Genomic DNA, 24,706 nt, shown 5'->3' with positions numbered 1-24,706 from the left:
CGGCCACTAGCTGGACGGTGGACCATCCCAGGGTGTGTGGGCAGGGATGACTGGCAAGAGTGTATTCAGGAGAAAACTGTGGATTCGTCAGGAACCTTCTGCCGAAGTGGGGGGAGAAGAGGAAAAGAAATCTATTTCTGAGGAAAGGGGCGGGCAGAGGCACGGAGGCAGGGAGGAGGCCCACATCCTGGTTGGGGAGGCTGGTGGGCAGTTGCTTCTTTTAACCTCACCCCAGGGGATAAAAGACAGCAGTAGGGAAGAATGGGAATGAGCGATTCTTTGATGAATAGCAAGCGGCAGATTCTACTTCTCGCGCTGGGCTGCTGCACCCTCCACTGACCCTGCCGTCAGCCACAGGGGGCTGGGCTTCTGCTTAAGGAAAAAGAGAAAAATGTCAGTTATTATGTTTGGGAACACAGTCTTATCTTTCATTTTATTTTACAGCAATTTCCCCAGAGATCAACCGTAGTGTCTGATTGAACCATATTGACAAAATTTTTTAGCCACGTTAAAGAAAATGCTTTAAACTCAAAGCAGATCCCACTCAGACTCTCCAAACACTTTATTTTATCGTGTTGCATTTTATTTTATTTTTGCCAGGACAAAGCCCAAGTTCTAAGACAGTGCTGGAAGTGATAGGATAAAACTGTTGTAGTAGCAGTGAAGTCTGTTCTTCTCTTTAAAAGAATGTTCTAGAATTAATGCTGAATTATTAACTGCTTTTTGTCAGAAGCAAGTTGAATCTGAGTTTTTACACACCATCATTAATTTTAGAGATGACAGCGATTTGTCATTTTTGTGGAGAAGACAAGAGCCACTCACTTGACCAATTCTGTTGAAGAAGTCTGTACTTTCAACTGCGTTTCAGAAATGAAATGATCTCTGGGCCGCAGTTCTGAGCAAAGATGTTACTCGTATCTTTATCCATGGGGTTATTGGTGGAGACAGTTATCCCGAGTATAAAATTTGACAGATTTTCAGTCAGGTTAAAATTATCTGTCATGCTACAAACTTTTCCTGCACTTAGCAGTCCGGGCGGGATTCTTGATTTGAGATTGACACAAGGTTGTCATGAGACCCAGCCGCACAGAACACAGAAATCGAGGGCAGGGTTTCAGAGGGGCTCTCCCATTTTCACTAAACCTCTTACATGCCCAAATCTTAATAGTCGTAATCATTAGATTTCCTTTGAGCTTTGTTCTTTGGAAAGAATCGCAGAGTGGGATTAAGATGGGGGTGCCCATGGGCGGCTCAGGTCACGATCTCAGGGTCATAGGATCGAGCCCCACATCGGGCTCCAGACTAAGCGCAGAGTCTGCTTGACGCTCTTTCCCCTCCTTCCCCCTCTGCTCCTCCCCCTGCTCGTGTGTGCTCGAGCTCTCTCTCTCTCCCTCTCAAATAAATAAAATCTTAAAAGAAAAAAAAAAAAAGATTGAGGTGCCCATGTGTTAATACTTACGGCGGGAAACAGGCATAAACTGGGATTGTCCCAGGGAAAGCAGGATGAACGTCACCCTGGTTAAGCGTGGGGGCAGCCTTAGTTTCTCATGGAGAGTACCCATGGGAATCACTCATTTTATGCTAGCACAAAATCCACAGTGTCCTCTTATGTCACACGATCAGAATCTTGGCCTTGAGATGCATCACACCGCGCCAGCCCACCAGCCCCTTCGTGGACTGGGCTGTATTTGCACCCCTAGAACTTAGAGCTTGCCAAATGTCGGAAATCGTTAGGCTTCCTTTGCAACAAGGAGGAATCTTCACTACAGATCTCGGAGGGGAACCAAACAGCCCACCCTGAGCTACTCATTCGCCATGTGGACCTGCTACCTATTTGTGACCCAGTAAATATTTTAAATACAGTGTTTTAATAGTGTGTCAAAAGTAAGAAGTCATTAACCTCATCTTCTTCTTAATGTCACACCAGATTGATTCCAGTGCTCACTGAACAGACGACCTTACTGTCTCAACTTCCTTATTCAAATGAGGGTGCTGCCACTGCTCACCTGCCGCTAGTTAGAGACCTGAGTGGGTTGATGATACCTAGTTTGCAGGCAGAAGAGTTAGAGGTCAACCCCAGCCTTGGAATCTACATAAAATATGTAGCACAGTCATTAGTCATTAGCAGCAGGTTAGCAAAATTCTGAAACAGCAGGAAAGAGAAATACTGTCTTTTCAGTTGCCGTTAAAGGAGTCATTTCACGCTTTTCAAAAAAAAAAAAAATTCATTGGACAAATCTTAAAATGGGGGGGGGGGGCGTGTTTCTGTATTTTTCCCAAAGATGTTTATTTTGTTAAAAGGTTATTCAGATACAGAACAGGTACCCAAGGCAGCGCGTGATGCAGATTTAGGCTCATGTATTTTGGTAGCTTCAGCATCCGCACAAATCAGTCTACAGCTGTGTGGATTTACAGTTGGATTAGTCTGTTCGGGTGTTGCACTATTAGCCGTTTCTATGTCTTAAACCCATCATATCTTTCTGTTTTCTTCACTGCTCTTTCCCCAGGGCCTAGAACAGTACACCCCGCGAAGCGGGCACTGGGTAGTTATTTGTTGAAGCAGTAAATATCTGGTGTCTGCACACACACATGCACATATAGTCAAGGTCATGCTCCTCTGAGTGCTGAGCTTCATCACCTGTAGTCCTGAGTGGTTGCAGGTTGCCCTCCATCAGCTCCAGGCTTCCTGTGGATGGATTACCCATGGAACCCAACTGTTCAGAGTTCCCTCATGGGCCGAGTGGCTCAGGGAGCAAGGGAGTCCCGCTTAGTAACCTCAAGCCCACTGACTGGGGCTATTGTTAGGGCCCAGGTGTGGCGGAAGGGAATGGAGTTTCGGAGGCCAGTGGGGCCTCTCTTTGAAGTGGCCGGGCCTTCCGTTTGAAGCACCTGACGCCACGGTGCTCTCGCTCCCCTGATGGGGGCATGCCACCCACCAGCAATAAGGGCTTGGGAAGCTCAAAGGTCCCTTTTCATAATCAAGCTGCGTGTCCCACGGCTTGGGAGAGAGTCGTGAAATCATATGGAACAAGGAGTTTTTCAAGTATTATTTTTAAGGACAAGACATTATTTCTCTGACTTTTCAAATTAGCATTTGATTTCATTCAAAACGAAAATAACCACCATTGACTTGAAACATAACAAAATGTTACATGGGATGCCTGGGGGAAATTGAGGTCTTTTTAAAAAGATATAATTTATCACCTTCACGTGGTAATAATTTATTCTACAAAGTGCTCAAAACTGTGAGAAAATTTAATACAGATTTTCAGCTGGCGTTTAAATAATATTTAAAGTCTCCGGGTCTTAAATGTACAATTCTAGATACACTGGATGTTTGTTTCCTCTGGCGTTCAAAAAAAAATCTTACGTTTATGTTCTTTGTGCTGCCAGTTAAGTCTTGGGAGAAAGACCTTTTTACTGAGCACCTATTTTTGCTGGTGGGTGCCTACTGGAGGGACACTGCCACGTAAGAGAAACACCCCCAGACGAAATCACAGCACTGGGAAGGAAGACGGTGATAGGAGCCCTGTGTTGAGAGGGAGCGCGAAGAGGGGCCCAGATGTCACGGTGAAGGTCGTGTGGTGCTCGCGCTCCCACCGCTGAGGATCCCTCGAGCAGCCTGTCAGCAGCACTGTGGTCTGTCTAGCCGTAGTCGTGGCATATCTCAAAGTAAATCTCCCAGGACCCTTTCTAATAGTTACCAGACTCCCCTGATGTTTCTAATGTTTTGGTATCAGTCGTGTGGTTTTCTGTGTTGAGAGTCCTCAGTTTCGACTTACTGGATGATTATTGTTTTAGAAAACCTGACTACCCTTTGTGGCCGTGTGTGCATGGTGTTCAGGATCCACACTCCGCCCTCTGTGCTTCATGTCTGTCCACAGCATGCACCATCCTTCCTCGGATGCTGCGAATGTTCTCTGTGTCTGTTGTTAATATTTTTGCACTAGAATGGAAGCCAGTTAGGACAGGAGCCGTGTTTTGTGTACTTGCATTGTTCCAAGTCTGGAAGAGAGCTGGATGCTGGTGAGCCATTCTGCCTCTCTGTCCGTTTGTCTGGCATCTCTGTGTCCTCGCAGATGGGGGTAGCGTGTGAGAGGAAGGGGGTAGTCAGGACGGCCCAGGGCCTCTGGCCTGAGCAGCAGGAAGGCTCAGTTGCTGTTGACCGAAATGGAGAAGGAGCATGTTGGGGCATGGCAGGCCAAGGGCAGATGTTCAGGATGGCTGTTTTGCCCAGTTTAGCTGTGAAGAAATTGAGGCTGACAGACATGAATTCCCCCAAGTCATACAGCCAATTGGCCAGGCTAGGATTTTGAACTGCCTTTCTGATTCTACAGCTGTGCTGGTTCCTCTTCATGGCACACATCATGGTTCTCTCCCTGCCCTCGATACGCTTCCATCTTATGCTACGTGCCGAAGGCCATTCCGAGGACAACGGGCTGCTTCATGGAGGTGGGCAGGGGAGGAGCTGAAGTGCAAATTGGCCAGTGGCCAGCATGCAGGCTTCAGGGACTTAGTGGCTTGGATGGCCTCACACCCTGCTGGTGAGACAGGCACAGAGTTTCCAGAAGCGGCTGAGCAGCATGGATCCAGAACCCCACAAATACTTATTTTCTTGTACCCACACCTCAAAAACTGTCTTAATGCCATAATTCCGGATATTGAAAATATATGCAGAAGTGATGGTTTTGGTCAAAATTTTGAAATCCATCCTAAGCAGGAGAGAAATAATTAAGCAAAGTGATGGGCGCCTGGGTGGCTCAGTTGGTTAAGCGACTGCCTTCGGCTCAGGTCATGATCCTGGAGTCCTGGGATCGAGTCCCGCATCAGGCTCCCTGCTCAGCAGGGAGTCTGCTTCTCCCTCTGACCCTCCCCCCGTCTCATGTGCTCTCCCTCTCTCTCTGTCTCAAATAAATAAATAAAATCTTAAAAAAAAATAATAATTAAGCAAAGTGAGAGACATATTCTGTTCTTTCTGAGGTTGGTTTGTTTGTTTGAAACCTGTAATTGACCCTGGTGCAGTGGGATATGTCACAACCAAATTACCTCTTTTTTCAGTCCGGGTGTCTGTGTATCAGGTTTTCTTAAAGCTGAGGACACCAGCACTCTACTTCTTCAAACCACATGATGTCAGCAGGTTAAGAACAGGGATGTGTCATGAAGAAGCAGCCTTATTTTGGTGTATTTCCGTGCCTTGAACAGAATGCCCTGAGTGAATGTGTTCAGGACCCTGGACAGAGCCCTCCATGACCCCGCCTACCTAACAAGCTAGATTGTCCTGCCTCAGACCTGATGCTTTCTTGTGCAGCAGTTGGTAATTTGACTCCATGTGACTTTTAATAGAAACAGCTAAATTCCTAAAGATGGGAAATCTACATTATCAAAGAGAGAGCGTACATTTAATTAACTTCTGTAATTGAGTTTTCTTCTAGACATGCTCAGTCCTTCCCCAGCCTGCTCCACCGCGGAGCCTCCCACATGAACCAGGATCTCTTTGTCAGCTGCTAGTCATAAGCACCAAACTTGAGAAAAGGTTGTGGCTGATTATGTAAAAAGAGAGAAGGCTGGAAAGAAACAGACATCTCTTGAAGTGATTTCATTTCTACCTAACGGCCCTGCTCTGAGCGCCTTTGCAGTTTTCGGAGTATGCTGGACTAATTCAGCTAAAAATCAACTAGAGAACAATTTGATTTTTGACCCTCACGTGTAAAATCCTGACGTGCATTCCCTAATATGTACCTTCCCAGCATGTTCCCACATTGCCTTCCTCAGGCTCTCGGCCTCACTCAACCACAACACGTTCTGCCTTTCATCCCCTGAGATCAGATCATGGTCGTCAATGCAGGCTGGCCATCCGGCCTGAAAGAAAACTGGAGAGACTTGAGAGGAACAAGGCCATTCTGGCTGCAGCCATATGCTGTGCTCTGCAGGAGGAGGGGAGACTGGGATGGCTCCCTCAGAGGAGGGTGGAACATTCCGGGGTCTGCCATTCACCCAAAGCATAGAGCCAGGTCCTGGCAGGTGGCTGGAGGCCCAGACCGTCAGTGCCATGGATCCCCACCCCGCGCTCGGCAGCTTCAGCTGAACTTTGTGACTGTACCCAGGTCCCTTTCTGACCCTCACTCTGATACCATCCCTGCATCTTGTTAGACTGTGACGTTGACTTGGTCTTCCTTATTTGATTGCTTCGTAGCATTTAACACAATGACCATCCCCCCTTTTTTCTTTCTTTCTTTTTTTTTTTTAACAGCTTCATTGAGATAAAATTCGCATAGCAGTACGTCTCACTCACTCAAAGTATACAATTCAGGAGTTTTAGCGATTCACAGAGCAGCCATCACCACAGCCCTTTTTAGAACGTTTCCATCACCTCAAAAAAAAAGAAAAATCCTGCACCCTGATTCGTGATCAGCATTTGTGCCTCTATTTTTAAGGCTATCACAGACACGTTTCAGTAAGTAAGGGCTTCACGTAAATGAAGATCAATCCCAATACTTGAGTTTTATTTACAGAGACATCTTGGTGCGACTAAACGCGGCCCAGGTAGGAGATGGTTCTCCCCCACATTTTCTCTCCATTCTGGCCCCTCCTATTGTCTTCCTTTCCTCCCCACTTTGTAACTCAGTCTAACACTGTGGTGTCTCTTCCTTCCCCCAACACCTGTCATCTTCCTCGAACCCCCATCGTGCCCCTGCTGCCCCTTCTTCTGACACCGTGTACCTCTGTGTGAGCACCGCGAGCGGCAAAGGGAACCGGACAATATACCAGGCTCTGAAACATCTTCAGAGATTGGGATTTAAGTAAACCTCCTCCTGTTGAAAGCTCCCGTCAAAAGGACTGTGAGAAGGGGCGAGGTTTTGAACTTCACTTCACACTCACCTTTTAACAGAGGCCGGGATGTTGTGATTTCCTTGGATGGCAGAGGTGGCCTGTTCTTTATTTACCAGCCCGCACATCTCTCTGAGCTTCAGAAAGAACAGAGCCCTTCTTAAAGATCCAAATGAGCTTTATATGGTTGGCCTTGTCTCGAAGGAAATGTGTTTTGATTCACTGGCTCCTACATGACTTCATCTTGGGTTTTTAGAAGGTCTTAGCCCTCGACTGATGCCCCCTGCCCCCAACCCAGCAGCGACAAATAGCCCTGTCTTTGATCATTTTGTATTTTTTTAATACCCCCCCCCCAAAAAAAGGATTTCTAGGAATATACGCTACCTTATACTGCCAAATGAGTAAGTTAGGGAGTATGTGAAAGCAGGAGAAGGGGAGGGCTGGTATGCACACACCTGTCCTCCTTTTTCCTGCTTTCTTTGTTTTTATATAGATGCGTACTTCCTATGAACATACATTTGAAGGTTTTCGTATTGGTCTTCGACACATCGGACATTAACAGCCAGCCAGCCCTGGGGACCATTAGCAGCTCCTCGGGTCATGTGGGTGGCTCCCCGCAGCAACTTCTTGATGTCCCCTCTCTCAAACCCAGCCCATGAGCAAGAGTGGTGGGAGGTGCTCCCTCCAGAGCCTGGGCCGGGGGCTGGGGATGTGCGCTGGGACAGCCAGCCCGGCCGCTGCAGGAAGAATAGTAGCTGTTGTTGGCATACGGTGGGGAGTGGGGGTGCACCACCCCTTCCCAGGGCGGGGCCGAAGGGCGCCTTCCCTGGCAGACGCATTTCCAGGCCCTTGGGAGCAGCAGGGTCTTGAGAGTCACATGCATAGAGCCCCGCGGATTTGAATATCAGCTGGGATATCAAAAACCTATCTACACACCTGACAGTGACGGCGCTCACCGAGGCAAGCTCCCTGCAACAGTTCATCAGAAATGGGCCAGCTAATGATCGGCTGGGCAGATAATCGGAGGAGAGTTAATTGTAAGGTTCGATATGGCATCTTGTCAGCAGAGATAAGTTGTCACGTTTTCCACTTGAGCTGAAACTAAATGATTGTAAAATAAGTTATGAGTGTCCTTGGGCCTGTCTGCCGGAATGATAGCTAAGAATACATTCCTGGCCATCCGTCTCAAGCAGGCTGCTTGATATTTATGCGAATGGAATGTTATTTTATTCCCCTCTGGTCATGCTTGTCAGCTCTCCGAGTGAAAAGTGAGGCGCGTCTTTGACTCATACTTCACGTACCGGAGCCTGGAGAGACTGCAGATTGTTATCATTATTGCTCATATTATATATTTTTTGGGGTGTGCGTTGAACATTGATGCCCGATTGGGAAGAACTAATGGCTGACATTGAGCGCACGGGATGGCAGCAGACCGGCCCATCCCGGCTCGGCGCCACGTGTCCGGGGGCCTCCGAGTCCCTCCATCAAAACCGGTTTCGATGTGGAGTAATGAGGCGCTTGCTTTTTTAATTTGGCATGCCTCTCTTCTCTTCGCGTCCACCCTCCCGTACTTAGCCCTGTCGACGGTCGTCGGCTGTCCCGGCTCCCCGTAATTGATACAAAATAAAATGCATTATTTGTATTCAGCCAGGAGGAGCGGATTGCATTCCGTGGGCTGCGGCTGGAGCTCATTTACAGCGTCTGAGGCCGGCCTTTCCGGGCCTCTTCACTTTGAGGGATACCTTGTCAGGCAAGAGGAGTCGTCGGAAATGGAAAAGCACAGCATGGAAGCCTAGTACATTTTGATTGCTCATATTTTAAACCAGAGGAATTTAAACAACTCCTCTTAAAAGGGAGTTCTCAAGATCTAGAAGTCAGGGGCGTTCATACGGCAGCTCAGGACCCAGCTAACTCGAAACGTAGCTTTCTCCGCATGACCCACCCCTGGCCTCCGGAGCAGTCCAGCCTGCCGGAGCCCTGTCTCCTGCCAGGGCCCCCCTGACCCACCACCCACCCCCCCAACCAAAGGTCCTGCCCATCCTTGCCCTCTGGCCCCATCGCCTTCTCTGTGCCGAGCAGTGGGGGTCTCTGTGCTGCAGCAGGCCCTTCCCACAGCCAAGCCGCCTGGTCCCCGCACACACAGCCTCCTCGCCCGGCCATGCACTCCTGAGCTCTCCCTGCTCCCACTGACCCCAGCCCGGGGCATCTGGTTTTTCCAAATACTTGTGTCACCGTCCTGGGGCCCCCACCCCCGACAATCCCCCCACCCTAGACACCCAGCCTCTAGGTGGCCACAGTGTTGCTACCTGGGGAAGTAAATTCCTAGGGCTGGGGCCAGGGGGTTTGGGGACATGGGCGCAAGTGGGGAGAAGACACGAGAGATGGGCTCCACCTTCACCTGCAGGCGACCTGGAAAGTCACTGCCCCAGCTCGTCACCTCTAAACTCCAGCGAGGATGGTTCTGTCGGTGGGACCTGGGCCCTATGCGCGGCGCATCGGGCAGTGGGTGGGAAGTGAGTCGTGGATTCCAAAGTGTTTTGTGCCCATCGGTTATTAATTCGTCTTCCTCCGTATCTGAAATAGAATTTACGGGGCTTACAAATGCTGATCCTGCTTTTCTGTTTTCATTATGACAACCCTGTGTCATCTTAAAAGCTCATCTCCATCCCTCCCTCCAGTGGCTGGTTAGGGCTCATGTGTTCTGTTTCTCCCCCCCCACCCCCCCCACCCCAGGGCCTTCTCCTGACTCAGTGGTACTTTGTCTCCCTGTCACTCTCACACTCGCATTCTGAGTCCTTGTGGCCCAACCAGTGGTCCCAAGTCACATTTCTGTTTCTCAGGGGGGCCATGGGGCTGGCCGGCCGGCCTGCTCGACGCAGGAAGGTGGGCATACAGACAGCGCCTTGCCTTAGTTCCTTCTGTGTGCGGGGGCGCTTGCCGTGAACATCGAGTCACATGGGTGCAGCTGATGTGCTCACTGTACACATGACCCCCCCTTCCTTCTCTGTTCAGGTAACATGGCTCCAGAAAAAAAAGGCTTTCCTGAAGGCATCGAGCAAGAAAGTAGATAGGCGTTCCTTCACTCCTAGAAAGTGGCTCCGTGGGGCGGGGGTTTTGCCCTTCTCTCTGTGATGAAGCCCCGGTGCCTAGGAGAGCCGGCTCGTGGAGTACTCCGCGCTCATGCACTGTGTGTGGCGTACTTAAGGCTTCTTTAGGGGGAAGACTCTCAACATAAACAGACTCATTCACGGAGTTAGATGTTCACCTTAAAGCAGGTTCTGGACAGCTGGAAACTCACGTGCTCGTGGTTTTAGGATGAACTCACCCAGTGCTTCTCTGTTAGGCAACAGAAAGCCGCGCCATCCACCTGCGGGAGCACCTCTCGATGGGAGCTCAACTCTTTATAAAACTTAATGCCACAAATATGCACGCAACTCCCATTTTCATTCCAGCTGTGTTCCAGGCTGTGTCCTGGTGAAGAGGCTGAAGCAAGTCTCTGCCTCCGTAAGGATCACATCTCGCCAGGAGGGTGTTCGTCGTCAGCAGGGACACAAACACACGGGGGGCGGGGCATCACACGTGGGGAGCGCCGCCTGCCCCGCGAGGCAGTGGGACTGGATGCCAGGCAGCCGTGGGCAGCGGCCAGAGTGGGGAAAGCCCCTCTGGGGGCCTCTCCTTTGGCTTCTCAGACCCACGCCCTCCTAGTTTCCCTGTGATCCGACGAGCGTCGAGCTCACTCTGCCTTCCCCACAAGGGAGGAGGCTGTGAGCCGTGTGGGGTGCTGCGCAGTCCCGCCGGGGCTTGTCCACTGATGGGGCTGATAGCAGTGCTGGCAGCCACCGCGAGGGCATGGCAGCAGCTGGTGGGGCAACCTTGACTGGAGCAGGGTCAGCTGGACCAGACACAAGCAGCAAAGAGGGGAGGCTCAGAGGGCTCTGCTTTAAAGAGGAGCAGAAATGAGGTGGTGGCTGGGCAAGGGCATGGGGTCACGGAGGGTTTTGTTAGAAACGGGAGACGGTATAATAATACAGTACGTTTGATGCAGGCTGGAGGGGGTATGAAAGGCAGGGGGCAAAGTCGCTCTGGGGGCAAAATGGGGCAGAATCCAGCTCCCAGGACGAGGAGGCCCCGGGTCCATGGGAACCAGGGACAGGAAGGAGGATGCTGTCTTCTAATGGCTGCTTTTGGGGGTTTTTTTTATCTTCAGCAAAATGAAAAATGATGTCTTTGTGGGGAGGGAGTGAGGTGTGGGGCATTTGAGGAGAACGGAGGAGGTGTGATACAGCCTCTTGGAGAGCGGGGAGCAGCTTTACTCTGGGAATGTAGTGAATGGAAGGGCAGGCCAGAGGTCCAGCCCCGGTGAGCATGAGGCTCTGTTCCTCCAGCAGGACCTGAGTACGGGTGGAAGTCAAGTTGGACGAATGATCAGGAAAGGTAGAGGGAGAAGAGTGCCACTAGATTAACCCTCAGAGTGTGGGTCCGGGTGTAAGTGAGCCGGGAGACAAAAATAAGACTCAGAGGAGCTGGTTCCCCGCAGCGGGCCTGGGTCAGGACCATGAAGGCTAGGGAGAAGGAAGGAGCTTAGCGAGGCGGAGGCACGAGAGGCCAGGACGCTGAAGTGAGCACGTAGGAGGAACTGGACGTCATCACTCCTGAGTGAGGACGGGGTGAGCTGCTGCTGAAACAGTCAGTGAGCGAAGAAGGGGCAGACGCCAGGGGTCCGTGGGTGTGAGTGGGCTTACGGGGGGCATCGCTTCAAGGGGATGGGGCTGGAGGGCAGGAGGAGTAGTCTGCAAGCAGCAGAGGGGGCAGGAAGGACACCTGCCCCCACCTGTGTGCTCCCTGGGGGTGGGAGGTATGTGTCCCCCCGCCCCGGGGAGAGCCAGGTCATAGCAGGTGAAGGGAATATTCTGAGAGGTTCGCTCTCGTGAGGGCGTTTGCACAGACAGACCAGGAGGAGACTGAGCAGGTGACGAGGAGTGGAGCAATTCCGATCCTGCAGGTCTCCCTGTTGCCATTTTAGACCTGTTGGTTTTCTGTGGTGGGAGCTGTCCTGTGTGTTGTGGGATATTTCTCAGCATCTCTGGCTTCTACCTACTTGATGCTAGTACACCTCCACCTGTCTTAGTCTGATAACCAGAAATATCTGTGGACATTATCAGGTGTCCCTGGGCAGGGGTTTCCAGTTGAGAGCCAGTGGCTTAGTGGGACTCGGGAGCCACAGGTGGATGGGTGCCCTGGTGTGGAAGGGTGCCCACGGAAAGGAAGGCTGGAGAGGCTGCTGATGGGCCGTCAGGGGAAGGCAGGTGTCACTCCTACCTACCTCAAGGCTGCTGCTCAGCCATTCGCTTCAAGTGAATCAGAGATTTCTCCCTGAATTACAAATATTCCAAGGTATCCAGAAAACTTGGGAATGAAATCGCCCGAGTCCCTGTTAATGACTTTAGGAACAGTTTTCTGCATCTGGAATGGAGGGAGATCCCTGGACACAGACACATGTCGTTTTGTTCCCCAGGAAGGTGAATTATGACAAGTGTTCCAGGGAGTTTAAGGTCATTCCCAAGTCAGATCCTAAATTAGGATGTTAGAGAAGTGCTTTGGGTGAATACAGAAAAGGAAACAGTGATAAACAGGGTAGCTCATTAAGGAGAGAAAACATGAAGTGGATTTCCCTTTATTGTTTAAAAATTGCCAAAAATGTGTGTCAGTGGGGCGGCCGTGTAGCCCTTCGGCAAAGCGTTCGACAAGAGTGTGTGGCAGTTTCTCCGTAGGCGAGGCCACGGATCTGGAGTGGGATGCGCGGACGATGTCTGGTTGCGGGGTCGCTCACCGGCAGTTTCAGCTGCGCGCCGCTGTGTCTACAGGTTGGAGGCTGTTTTGACTCCTCCCGGGTTAATGTCTTTTCTGGTGTCTTGGGTGGATATACCAAGTTGTGTGCTCAGAATGAATAGCCAAGGCAATGGGGAAGGATCTACAACGTCGGGGGGCGTGCCCTGCTGTGTGAGGCACCGGGACGCCTTAGCCATCGCATTCAAGGCCATGTGCTGTTACAGGACAGACAGACGGAAGGAATCCCAGAAGGGAATAGAGAGCACAAACATAGAGCCACCCCCCCCATGGATGGCAGCCGTGACATGACCATCCGTAACTCACGGGTATATTCTTAACATCTTGCAAAGGACGTTGGTGTGTGCCTTCAAAAGGAAGTACTGGATGATAGGAGGGACCTGGGATGCCTGTGTGATAACAGTGCTGCCACTCTGTGCTCAGCATCGTACAGGGGAAGTGGGCATCTGCAGCTGCCCTGGGGAACAGGCATGCCGCTTGGATCCAGATGGCTGACGGACAGCCCAGTGCGGAGAGGAGAAACGTTCTTTCGGGAGAGAGCATTACAGCAGTGGAGTGGCCTAAGGATTAAGACACACGGTTGGGAATGAAAATGGTGCGTTGAATTGAGTGGACGCCCAAGGGACAGCCTGAAAGAGCAAAAGGCCAGCCTGCTGTCTCAGAGGCCGGTCGTCCTTGCCCGTTCTCCTCACCCTCCTCCATGGTGAGGCTTCAGCTCCTCGGGGGTGGGGGCGGAGGGCGGTCATTGTGACACTGTGATGGTCCCGTCGTCTGTCAACCATGCCTGACACAGGGTAGGTCCCGAATAGTCAGAGAGGATGGGTCAGAGAGTAAATGATGGCTTACAACCTGGGCAGAAAATATCTGAAACGAACAAAAAATAATCCCTTCTGAAGTGTGAGCGTTGAGTAATGCTATAAAAGGGTTGCTTCGGGACCAGCTAACGCTCTCGGATCCCAAGGTCCCTTAGCAACACCAGGCGGCCTCTGAGCCCTCAGAAATGATGTGCACCTGTTCATTAGATTAGCCTTTTTTTTTTTTCTGGGACATTTACAGTTTTCATCTGCTATCCAGTGGGATCTAGTATTTTTAAAATATGTACGAGAATTGCTACTTTTAGAAGAAGATTAGAGCCCGCTGAGCAGTCTCCAGGGTCTGGTGCCGCTGGGTTATCCTGCGGGCACTTTGGGGTGGTCGGGCCCCCACGCCGTCCTACTCGTTTCCCTGACACTTTACCACCTTCTACTGCGTCTGGGCTGTGGCCGCTCGGAGGGAATCTTTACCTGTTTTTCTCAGTGATGGAGCCCAAGCACCTAGAAAAGTGGCCCACAGTAGGCGCTCAAAAAATACTCGTTGAACGAATGGAGCACATCGCAAAGCACTTGGTGTCGTCTGAGCTTACAGTGAGGCCGACTCGTGAAATAAAGAATTCTTCAGGCCTTGCAGGCGGTCGGATGGTGCCTCTCCTTCACATTTTGGGAAGACTCTCTCTGGTTGAAGTCCATGTTCGTTCCCTGCTCTTTTAAGCACGACTCTCGTGTTCTCTTGGATAAAGAGAAAGATGGACGTACTAAATCGAGTTTCACTTGCAGTGAATTCACACGTGTGTGTGCAACGGTCTTAAAATTTTATAAATAGCTTCAGTGAATCAGCAATTGGCGGGTCTGCTATGGACAGAGACACGGCGGGCCGTGTTTCACTAGTGATAAACTGGTGCCGCGGTCGTATGTGACGCTGAGGGTGGAAGTAAGCGAACCAGGACTCCCTCTCTCCTGTGCGCACGCGCAGAAGCAGAGCTGCCGCCAGACGCCTTCGTGTGCATTCTCAGCCTCTTGGTTTCGCTCCTAATGTATCAGGGTAACTATGGGAAGAGAAAAATAAACTAGTAAAAGGCACGGACTCCTCACTTTGCTTTTCTAGAACACCGATCATGCGAAGTAGAGAATTTTAAATGCTCCACAGCCTACAGATGATCCAAAAATAAAGTCTTTTTTTTTTTTTAATGGCAGGTGGTACGTTAGAGGAAACGGCCCCGTGCACTTTTAATACTGGATGCTCTGGGGCCTCCAATCCAGTGATCTCAGCTTAATATAGTACTTGTGGGGCCTGGTAGCGTATTGGAGGAGCATTGCTTTCGTATTTCTGCAAAGTCGACTTTGTAAGTGTTAACTTTTGCGTTCTTTTGCCTTTTCCGGTCCCATGGCAGACACGGGGCTGGGCGACTCCGTGTGCTCCAGCCCAAGTATCTCCAGCACCACCAGCCCCAAGCTCGACCCGCCCCCCTCCCCTCACGCCAACAGAAAGAAGCACCGAAGGAAGAAAAGTACCAGCAACTTCAAGGCCGACGGGCTCTCCGGCACCGCTGAAGGTAAGGTTTCCCCGGGGAGTTCAGGGTGAGAGTCTGAGTCCTGCGTTTCAAGCTGGGGAACTCCCTTACCCTTAGGACCACACATGCACCACAGTGCAGGTCACCGCATGTGCTTTCTGTGTACAAGGCGACACTAGAGAGGCCTTGGAGCTGCTCATCACTGACTGATTCTCAAGATCATTCCACCAGATCAGCTCTCTTCCCTTCCGGCAGTCGTCGTCTGGTAGAAGGTGAATTCGCTTTCCCTGTCGCCCGCCTGGGCAGGTTCTGGGTCTTGCCCTCCCTCCGCACCCTGGGTCAACAGTGTCCACTCCAGCTGGGGGGGCGCCATAGTATTTAATTCTAATAAAGACGGTTGCCTCTCCTCCTCGAGGAATCTTTTCTGATATCGGCTGGTCTTAATTCTTACAAGACAGCTACCCCAGTCCTGGCTTTCAGCAACCCATTATGATAAATGCTCCTTCTGTGAGTGTCTTTCCGCTCTTTTTGTTTTGTGGGCTCTATTAATATTCCAGTTGTCACAGTTTGTCACAGTTTGTCTTGGTCCTCCTTTGACTTCTTGAGCCCTTAGTTTTTATTCTCGGTGATGGCCAGATGTGATCTTTCTGAAGTCGCTCCTTCAGATGGATTTACATTTTTTTATCTCACAGATGCAAAGTGGAGATGCGTGCGTGCGCGCACACACACACACACACACACACACATTATGAGAGGTGAAATTAATGCAGTTGTAATAAACAAGCTGAAGAAAATATGTCAAAGGAAAATAAAAATTTCGCAGCATCGTTGTTCAACATTAATTGTTATTTGTGACACCATCAATAGCAAAAGACTCTGTTTTCAACACACGTTCCACACACGCGCCAGAAATACTTTTATAACTCACACCCTTTCTCTTTCTCTGTTTCTGCCATGCTTTTCCTGAATCCTCTGCTTGGTTGTTCAGAACTACAGTTTGCAGTGTTGGAGAGAGTGGCTTCTTCCCTCCTAGTATCCAGCCGTGAGCCTGTAAGCCCACAATGCATACATTAGCAAGGAAGGAACAGGGCTGATGGTGGGCCATGCACCGGCCGCCACGCCCCCCTGAACGGGAGGTTGGGGAAGAAACCAGGAAGAAGCCTGGCGGGTGACCATGGTCACCTGGTGGGTGACATGCGCCACACATACCCCAGGGGAGAGGGAGATTTGCTGTAGGGAAGGGCCTCCTGTCCGTGTCACAGATAAACATCTTACTGGGTATGTCGTGTTTCTGACAACTTTGTTCAGAAGCACCACTTGGTAGAAACTGATTATCGGGTCCACCTGTAAGTACATTACACATATTTTACACTTTCTAATTATATCCTACCCACCTCCTGACAGAGTGAGAACTGTGTGAGTAAGATACAGCCTTCAGGTAAATCAGTGGTTGCATGTTTAATTGAACCGCGGCTTCAAACCAGTGTCCCGCTGAGCCAGTGGCGACTTGAACTAGGTTTGAGAGGTGTCCGTGAGCTTGTTGGACACCCGAGAAGCTCCCAGCCCGTTTCCTGAGTTACTGGGACCGTATCCTGTGCTCTGAGCAATAGCGTATAATAAGGCTGAGACAGATCCTCCAGGCAAAAACAACCTTGGACCCTTTCATTAAAAGGCCTTAGTGCGCGGTGGTGACACAGACAGAAAGACAGACTCCCAGGCACCATAGAAACACCCAAATTAGAAATCGCCACAGTATCTCAAGCATGGATGATGAGTAACGGTTGACGTGTGCTCAGAAATTCAACACCAATGATCAGAAGGGAAGCTGCCCCTCACTTCCTAGTTAACGGATTATTGTGTCTGTGATACCAACGGCCATGACATCTTTCCAGTTCGAAATAAGGTAACAGATTCTCTATAAAAAGAAAATGATTCATTTTTCCCTAGGAAAGGTTACATACAAAACAGTAAATGAGTCATTTTTGTGAAGCGCACTATAGTTCATTATTTCTAAGGCACTCATTTTTTTTTTTTTTTCATATTTTAACATCTCTGAAGCCATAAGGCAACCTACAATTGAGGTCATTTTAGATTTAGTGATACACAATATTTTGTAATAGTCTTAACGGCTGTTAGCTTCTTTACGTAAATGGCGTAAACCATCTAAATTTAAACATCTGTTCTTGAAATTAGAGCTAGTTGTGTATGTTTTATTTTTAGAGGATATTGTTTAATTTTAATTATAAGAAAATATTTCTGTTTTACTTTCCTGCAAGGCAGTATGACTGGTTGCTTCCACTATATTCTGTGTTAGACTGACCTCATTGTGAAAAATGGGAATTGTAGATATAAAAGGTTCTCTAGAAGATGTTTGAAAAGTAGTTGAGTTATATGGTTTTTGACATAACCCATTGGAACAAATGACAAATTCAGACTTCTTCAGAGTTTAAGAAAGATAAAGTATCACTGAAAGTTAGCTACTTCAGTCAGGGTCCTGGGGGAAAACATGGCACCCTCAAGCTGGGTCATCGAGGGAAGTTTACCATGGGACTGTCTGCAGAGGTGTGGGAAGAGCTATGGGGTGGTGCAGAATCCCAGGAGTGTAATGGGCAGCAGAGGGGCCAGTTATCAGGACCCAGAGAGAGAGAGCTGTTTGGGCAAGGCCTCCTGTCAGGAGCTATGGCCTTCAGCAGAGGGACCTATCTAGCCTATGGTAACCCAGAGGGTGGGGGACCCGGGGGACTGCCCGAACTTCATTCCCCTGCCCGCCTCTGATCTCCTGCCTGCCCCCCTCTTTGACTAAACCCAAGCAGAAGCCAAAGGGCGCCAGCCACACGGGTCTGCCTCTAAGGCAGAGACAGAGAGAAGGTAGAGATGAAGCAACTGAAGCAAGGTGGTGCTCATGCCTTTGACAGTGCCTCTGAGAAATCCCTGGGGAAGTCTGTGCCCTGACCTCAGTAAGTGCAGTAGACCAGAAGCCTCTCGAGAGGGCGGGGCTGTATGCTATCCGCCGTTGTCTCCTGGGGGCCTAGCCTGAGCCCAGCTGAGGGGGTGGTCAGAGCTTCCTGAATGCCCCTCTGTACCATTCCCCAGCCGAGCCCACCACACAGGAGCCCTAGACGCTCAGCCAAGTGCAAAGATTCTGTTGCCAGCTATTTCTTACCTTGGCAGCATGCTTGTCCAGAAAGTACGAGCGAACAGGATAATATCGTCAGTGTCTGTGCTGCCTCAGAAGCCAGAAACGCTCTGTCCACATGGGGGCTCTTGGTGCACCTGATGGAAATAAGGCCACCCTGTCCAGCCAGTTTCTCGCGGTACCAGCATTCATGATCGTTGCCCTAGTTCTCTTACTCTGAAAAACGATTAAACTCTACACCCGATGGCAGAAGATGCTAATAACCTGAGTTGGACAGTCATTTGCTTATACGTATAACTTAAAATGAATGGAGTGAATCTAGTAAATTATAGAAGCAGAAACTGTGATCTTTATAAATGTAAACATAAAAGAACTCCTTATCTTCATAACTATTTTGGGTTCTAACGTCATAACTTGATTAGGAATGTATGTGTATGTGTGAGCGCTGGAGAATTTGTTTGGCTATTCAAGCCAGTCACTGGGCTTATCTAAAACGATTAGTATCATTTAAAGAGTCAAAAATTAGGGGCGCCTGGATGGCTCAGTCAGTTAAGCAGCCCACTCTTGATTTTAGCTCAGGTCATGATCTCAGGGTCCTGGGATTGAGCCCCAAGTTGGCTCCACGCTCAGTGGGAAGTCTGCTTCAGGATTCCCTCTCTCCCTCCACCCCTCTCTCCGCTCACATGCATTCTCTCTCTCTTTCTCTAAAATAAATGAAAGGACCTTTAGAAAAAAAAAAAAGTCAGAAATTAAAAATAACCCAGCCCCTCCTTGTGCTGTGGAGGAAGTGTGGGGTACAAGCTGGGGCAGTGAACTCTGACTTTGTGAGAGGGACCTCATACGTCATCGAAAGCAGAGTGCCCCAGAAAGGTGATGGATGCCTCGTTGTGCTCCCAGGGCTGATATCTGAGGCTAACTTTAGGCAGGAATAGGACACTTTCTCAGTGAGTTTAACTTTGAGAAGAACGAGCCTCATAGAAGCCAACATCCTCTGGCTGTACCATAAAAAAGGTGCAGGTGGTCGTTACGTTTAAAAAATAAAAATTCACGTATCCCATTTCTACTTGTACTCCTATTTAATAGACCTTTCAGAACATTGGATATTAAAATATTGGTGATTTGATTTTAAACTGGGTTTGATTTGCTCAGAATTAATTACATTGTATGTTCACATCTGGGCTCTGTACTCCACGATGATGACAGACCAATGAAGGTGAATTTGGATGTGGGCAAGACGCACGGATGTGGGGACTGAAGCCCATGCTGTGGAGGGAATCTTTGAAGTATCTAGAAGAGCTGTAGGGAAGGACAGGAGCCTGGGGGCACGTGAACTCACATCCTGGGTGGCCCAGGTGGGCTTCTTTGGGACCGGTGGATGGACGCTTCAAGGAGATGGATTTTGGTTCAGATATTAGAAGGCAAACTTTGTAAGAAGCAGGGCACCTTGTCCCCTGTGGCGGCCACAGCACTGGCTGGAGGGGAGTTCAACCCTGGAAAGGTGCTAGTACCCAGAGCCCTGGATTTGTCACCAGAACCAAGTTGAAGGGCATGTGCCCAGAAACCCCTGGGCAGTAGAAAGGATACAGATCTTTAATGACTTGCTGTGTTTTGGCATTGTCTCCGAATCTCGATGCTCTCTGGGCATCTTCTTATCCAGGGTCCAGTAGTGAGCTTACCGTTGCAGAAATGAAACAGAGTCCTGCATTCTCTGTGGCCCCAAACCTGGTGGTTCTCGTTAGTTTTATAACATTCATGCAAGTTTGCATCAAGTGTTAATTTCCCTGTTCCCCCAGTGAAAAGGTGGAAGTAGAGAGAGGTTAAGTGGCTTTCTTGTCCAGGGTCAGGTTGCTGGTAGGTGACAGAACTTTCTCTTGATTCTCTGCCTCAAACTCTTTCCACCAGGCAAAAAGCAAGTCTTTGAGGTATGTGGAGCGGCTTTTGAATCTAGGAGTGGGGCAGACAGAGTAGCTTCCTTGATATTTCTCAGATTCCATGTAAAGATACTGACTTTTATATGAATCATAACATCTAGAAGTTGTGTAGCAAAGATCTTTCTTTAAAAATGCAGAGCCAGTCGGGATTTACCCAATCTTATTATATAAGAGGATATACAGAAATCCTGTTGTGTTACCCGCCTCCCCCTTGGGTTCACAGTGCTTTGTTCCAAAGGTCTCAGAAGGGAATTTATTTTATCCTTCTCATCCTGATCCCTTGGTTGTTCATTCTGGGTCTTTATAGAACCGTTGTATGGTTGATCCTGGATGGATACTGAAATATTATCCTGTGGAGGAAAAGTCACAAATGGCCTCTCTCCGTTAGGATTAAAAAAAAAGAAAAGAAAAAAGAAAAGAATTGCCCATCCCAGCTGCACTCAGTAGGCAATCAGAGGCAAGGCCTGAGCCTGAAATTTGTTTACGAATTTCATTAAGTCCAAGTTGCAAAGGTCAGCCCGGATGGAGTTTTCCTTCCTTCCTGCACCGAAGAACCTGACATGGCGAAGCATTTTATCCTCTCGTCAAGTATCAAGCATCCAGCACATAGGAAGCACTGTGTGTTTGGCTCCGTGGGAGACACGAGAAGTAAGACTCAGCTCCTCTCTCCTCCCAGAGGCCCTTAGAGCCTTAACCTGGAACTAAGACATACACAAGAGACCACCTACCTTTTCAGCCCATGTTTAAATGAGGCGTGCGGGGGGTAGTTGTGAACAGGACGGAAGAGCGTTGAGTTACGAAAGGGGAAGGGAACGTGCCACTGAGCTTCATTTTATCTTCTGCAGACTGAGTACATACGGTTATTTAATAAAACGCTGCAGAAGGCATCGCGTTTTCATTATACGTCCTCCGTTTACAACTCGAAACACCAGCAGTGGTGCTTAATTTGGCGCAAAACGGAGTTTCGTCTTCACCTTCACTTAGCTCCTACTAAGGAAACAGCTGTTGCTGTGCCTGATCAGTTCGTTCACCTTTTAGCTCCGGAAAACAGTGTTTTACTCGTGTGGCAGAGTTTTGGAAGGCAGTCTGGAGAGGAAATACCATGCACGCGCATCATCCGGTCTTGTTCCTGCGCGCTTAGGGTTACAAGAAGGCAAGACCCGGGGGCACTGAAGCTCCGTTCATCGGTGACCATTGGGTTGTGTTGACTCTCGTGCAGTTTGGGGCATCGCTGGGTCATTTGGGGATTTTGCACTTGATGATTCGGTGGTAGAGAGGGCCGTTTGTTACAGAAGTGTTGCATCACCGTGATGCTCTTGTCCTTCCTCCTTGGCCACAGCTGGCACGCCAGGTCCTCCGTGTTGCCCGTGATGGTGCACGCAGCCAGCCTGGGGTCAGGGCCAAGGAACTGCCTTCACGGTTGGCTCCTGTCTGTGCAGTTTTCTCACTTGATTTCGTATTATTTGGAGGTGGCTGGAGGGGGGGGGTGTGAAACCCATGTAGGCAACACTAGCACACATCACCTTGGATGCCCTCCTTTTGATTTTCGAGAACCTTCCAGCAGCACCCCTCGCGTCTGCTCCTTGTTCTAATTTTGGCAGCAGCCTTGAGTCAAAAGAGAGGGAACGAGAAGCCTCCATAATCGACTCCACAGAAACTCCATAATCACCAGCCATGTTTTAGAACGGTAAGGACTTCATAATTGAACTCCCTCATTATTAAACTAGTTAGTGCATCTGAATTGCTGAGTCGAGCAATTAATCAGCATGAATGTGAAAAACCAGGAATTTGAACTTCTTCCTCGAAGATATTCCTCGAGTACAGCCACTCGGAGAAGGAAGCCAGGGTGGCTGGGTTTCTTCGCCCTTGAGCTGAAAGTCAGAGGAGGCACCACATTTTCGGAGGGACCTGCTACTCCCCACAAACCAGGTCGTTTTTCCAAAGCGAGCTCTCAGTTTGTAACCCCAGCTCCCCCGAGAACGGACTTGCTGGATTTGAGTAGCTCTGGGTTTACTCTAGACGTCGACAGGGTAGATGGCGCACCGTGGACTCCAAAGCCATCCTGCAGGGTCCCGTCCTCCCGACACACACGAGCTGGAGGCGCCCGCGGCTCCTTTGTGGAAGTCGGCGGGTCGGACATAAACAAAGCTGAGTCGGCCACAGCAGGAAGACCCAGAACAGAGGATCCCCATCACGATGAGCTGACGACAACAGAAGTGGTTTTGATACTATTTTTTTTCAAGTACACACAAACTAAAGAGTTAGACTGAGTTCCCTGGAAGTGCATCGGTCACCTGCTGGCTGTGACAGAGGCGACCCCTGCCTTCAGGATGCCCGCTGTCAGGTGGAGCGCGCACGTCCGTAAACAGGCCGCGTCCACCGAGGAGCCTGTGCAGGGACCCCAAGGCACCCCGGCACCTTGGGGTCCCCACGGGAGGCTCTGCAGAGGAGGCGAGCCATTTGTAGGGGAGGAGATCTCTGCTGCTCCAGGAAAGGAGGGGGAGTACAGAAAGGGAATGGGGATAAATGGGGGTCCCAGGGTCTCCTGCTGTCCACGAGCAGGGATGGGCTCACCTGTGAAAAATGCAGACTCTTTTCAAGGTGCCTGTCCCAGAGGACAGGGATGTGACAGACCTCAATGGCTCTTCTTTTCCCTCGACTTAGGGGTGCTGTTCTGCAGTGGGGCTCGGTCGGCATGAGCTGCCCATGGTCTCCAGGGTCCAGGGGCAGACCGCGAGACAGCACGTTTCCTTCTGGGCGCCTTGGGAATGGAATGCTGCCTAGTCTGGGACACCGAGTCACCTGCAGGTTATCCCTCAGAGTCCTTTTCTTGATGTTCTCAGAACGTCAGAGCGGTCAGGACCTTTGGTTATCGCTTATCTCTGCGACGACACGGAGACCCCGCTGTGCTCTGCTTGACCGGGGCCCCCGAGCCAGGAGGGGCAGGGCCAGCGCGGTTCCAGCAGGGCCTTCCTGGCCATTCCGGTTGCGTGGGCACTTTTTATACTCCTGCTTTGCTACATGTATCTTGTCGCAAAAGTACCGGAGGCAAACTGACACTGTAATGCTCAGAAGGAAGATGTGATGATGTGTCTGAGTCAGCGTCGGCCTGCTGGACGCCTCAGACACTTCTGTCCGGGGGACCCCAGGACGGACTGGCCCTTGGGAGGTTCCAGCTGAGGACGCCGCGTCTTCCCTCGCAGTGCTGGCAGTAATGAGATGCACACGTCGGGGGGGCTTCATTCCTAAGGATGTAAAGCAAAACGGAATAAAGACGGCGACTGAATGCAGAACTAGGTCTGTGTAGAAACAACTTGGTTAACGGGAAGGACAAATAAAATTCACATACACCGTGTGTCTCCCTCGGCCGGGGCCGTGACAGACCCACAGATGGGCAGCTTAGACGGTGGAAATTCATTTCTCCCAGTTCCAGGGGCTGCGAGTCCAAGAGCAGGGCGAGGCCCGTCTGGTTCTCGGCGAGCACCTGATTCCCAGCTTGCAGAGGCCACCCTCCCACTGTGTGCTCGTGGCCCTTCCTCCATGTGCACACTCGCTCTTCCTCTTCTTGTGAGGCCACTAAGTGCGTCCCGAGGGCCCAGCCCTCTCCGCACCAACCCTGGTCACCTCCCGCCGTCTCCATCTCCAGCACCGCAGGCTTCAACAGATGAATTTTGGAAGGACATAAACATTCGGGCCACACAACCTTGTGACTTCCTGTTCCTGTCCGTGGGCTGGGATGTGCCCTCTTGTGCTGCTGGAGGAAGATACTCCAGGGACTCGACTGCGCAGCGCACACATTCCTCCCCACGCCCTGGGTGCCTCGTTAGGATACGTCATCAAGTGTGAGGGAGGGAAGCCAGGACTGATCGAGCGCCCGCTCTTGAACGTGTGACTCATCGCAGCCTCCAGACACCCCGGTGGTGTCGGCAGGTGGCATGGTTGTCTCCGTTTTTGCAGGGGAAGGACAGGGTTCAGTGAAGTACTGCAGGTGATGTGAATTCGGGGTCTGCCTCCAGCCTCGGGGACTCATGCTGGCCACCTGGCAAGGACTGCAGGGGCTTGGGCATGAGGAGGAGTGCTGGGCAGGGCCACGCCTGCCATGCCCCACCATGGCCTTTAAGAACCCAGAAGCAGCAAGGCGCCTGGTGGCTCAGTTGGTTAAGCCTCTGATTCTTGGTTTCAGCTCAGGTCGAGATCTCGGGGTCCTGGGATCCAGCCCAGCTTCAGGCTCCCTGCTCGGTGGGGGGTCTGCTCCCCCCCCCCCACCGCTCCCCCCACTCGTGCATATACGCTCTCTAAAATAAAAAATAAATCTTTAAAAAAAGGAATTTGGAAGCAGCAATCCCTTTGCCACTTCTGACCTCAGCCTCTTTCCTCAGGACCCCGGTGGTGGCGCAGCTTCTTGGCAGTCTCTCTCCCGTGTATGCGCACACACTCGGGTACATTCCAGGGAAATTCGGGAGTCACTGCTTCAGCCCCTCTGCAGGCAGTTGGAACATGCAGGACTGGAGGACAGGCTGTGTCCTGTCTGTGACAAGGGGACATCACTCTTGCAATTTTTTAAAACTTAGGGATGTTTAACGCCCTATCACGGATGCAACGAATCCATGTTTTTATGTTCGTTCTGAGGATGATACC

The 24,706-nt window shown here is 50.4% G+C and overlaps 1 protein-coding gene across 1 annotated transcript in view; it reads left to right on the top strand.

The window, feature by feature from the left end:
- The window catches only part of AGAP1 (ArfGAP with GTPase domain, ankyrin repeat and PH domain 1), a 370,769-nt gene that overhangs the window by 231,165 nt on the left and 114,898 nt on the right, over positions 1-24,706 (top strand). Inside the window, exon 14 of the mRNA XM_081815292.1 lies at positions 14,882-15,043. Within this exon, the coding sequence (XP_081671418.1) occupies positions 14,882-15,043 (162 nt within the window). The remainder of the gene's footprint in view (positions 1-14,881; positions 15,044-24,706) is intronic.

Source organism: Leptonychotes weddellii, chromosome 3, assembly GCF_054177405.1.
Source record: "Leptonychotes weddellii isolate Sample4059 chromosome 3, ASM5417740v2, whole genome shotgun sequence".
NCBI classification, from domain to species: domain Eukaryota; kingdom Metazoa; phylum Chordata; class Mammalia; order Carnivora; family Phocidae; genus Leptonychotes; species Leptonychotes weddellii.
This window is presented reverse-complemented; position numbering and strand designations above follow the sequence as displayed.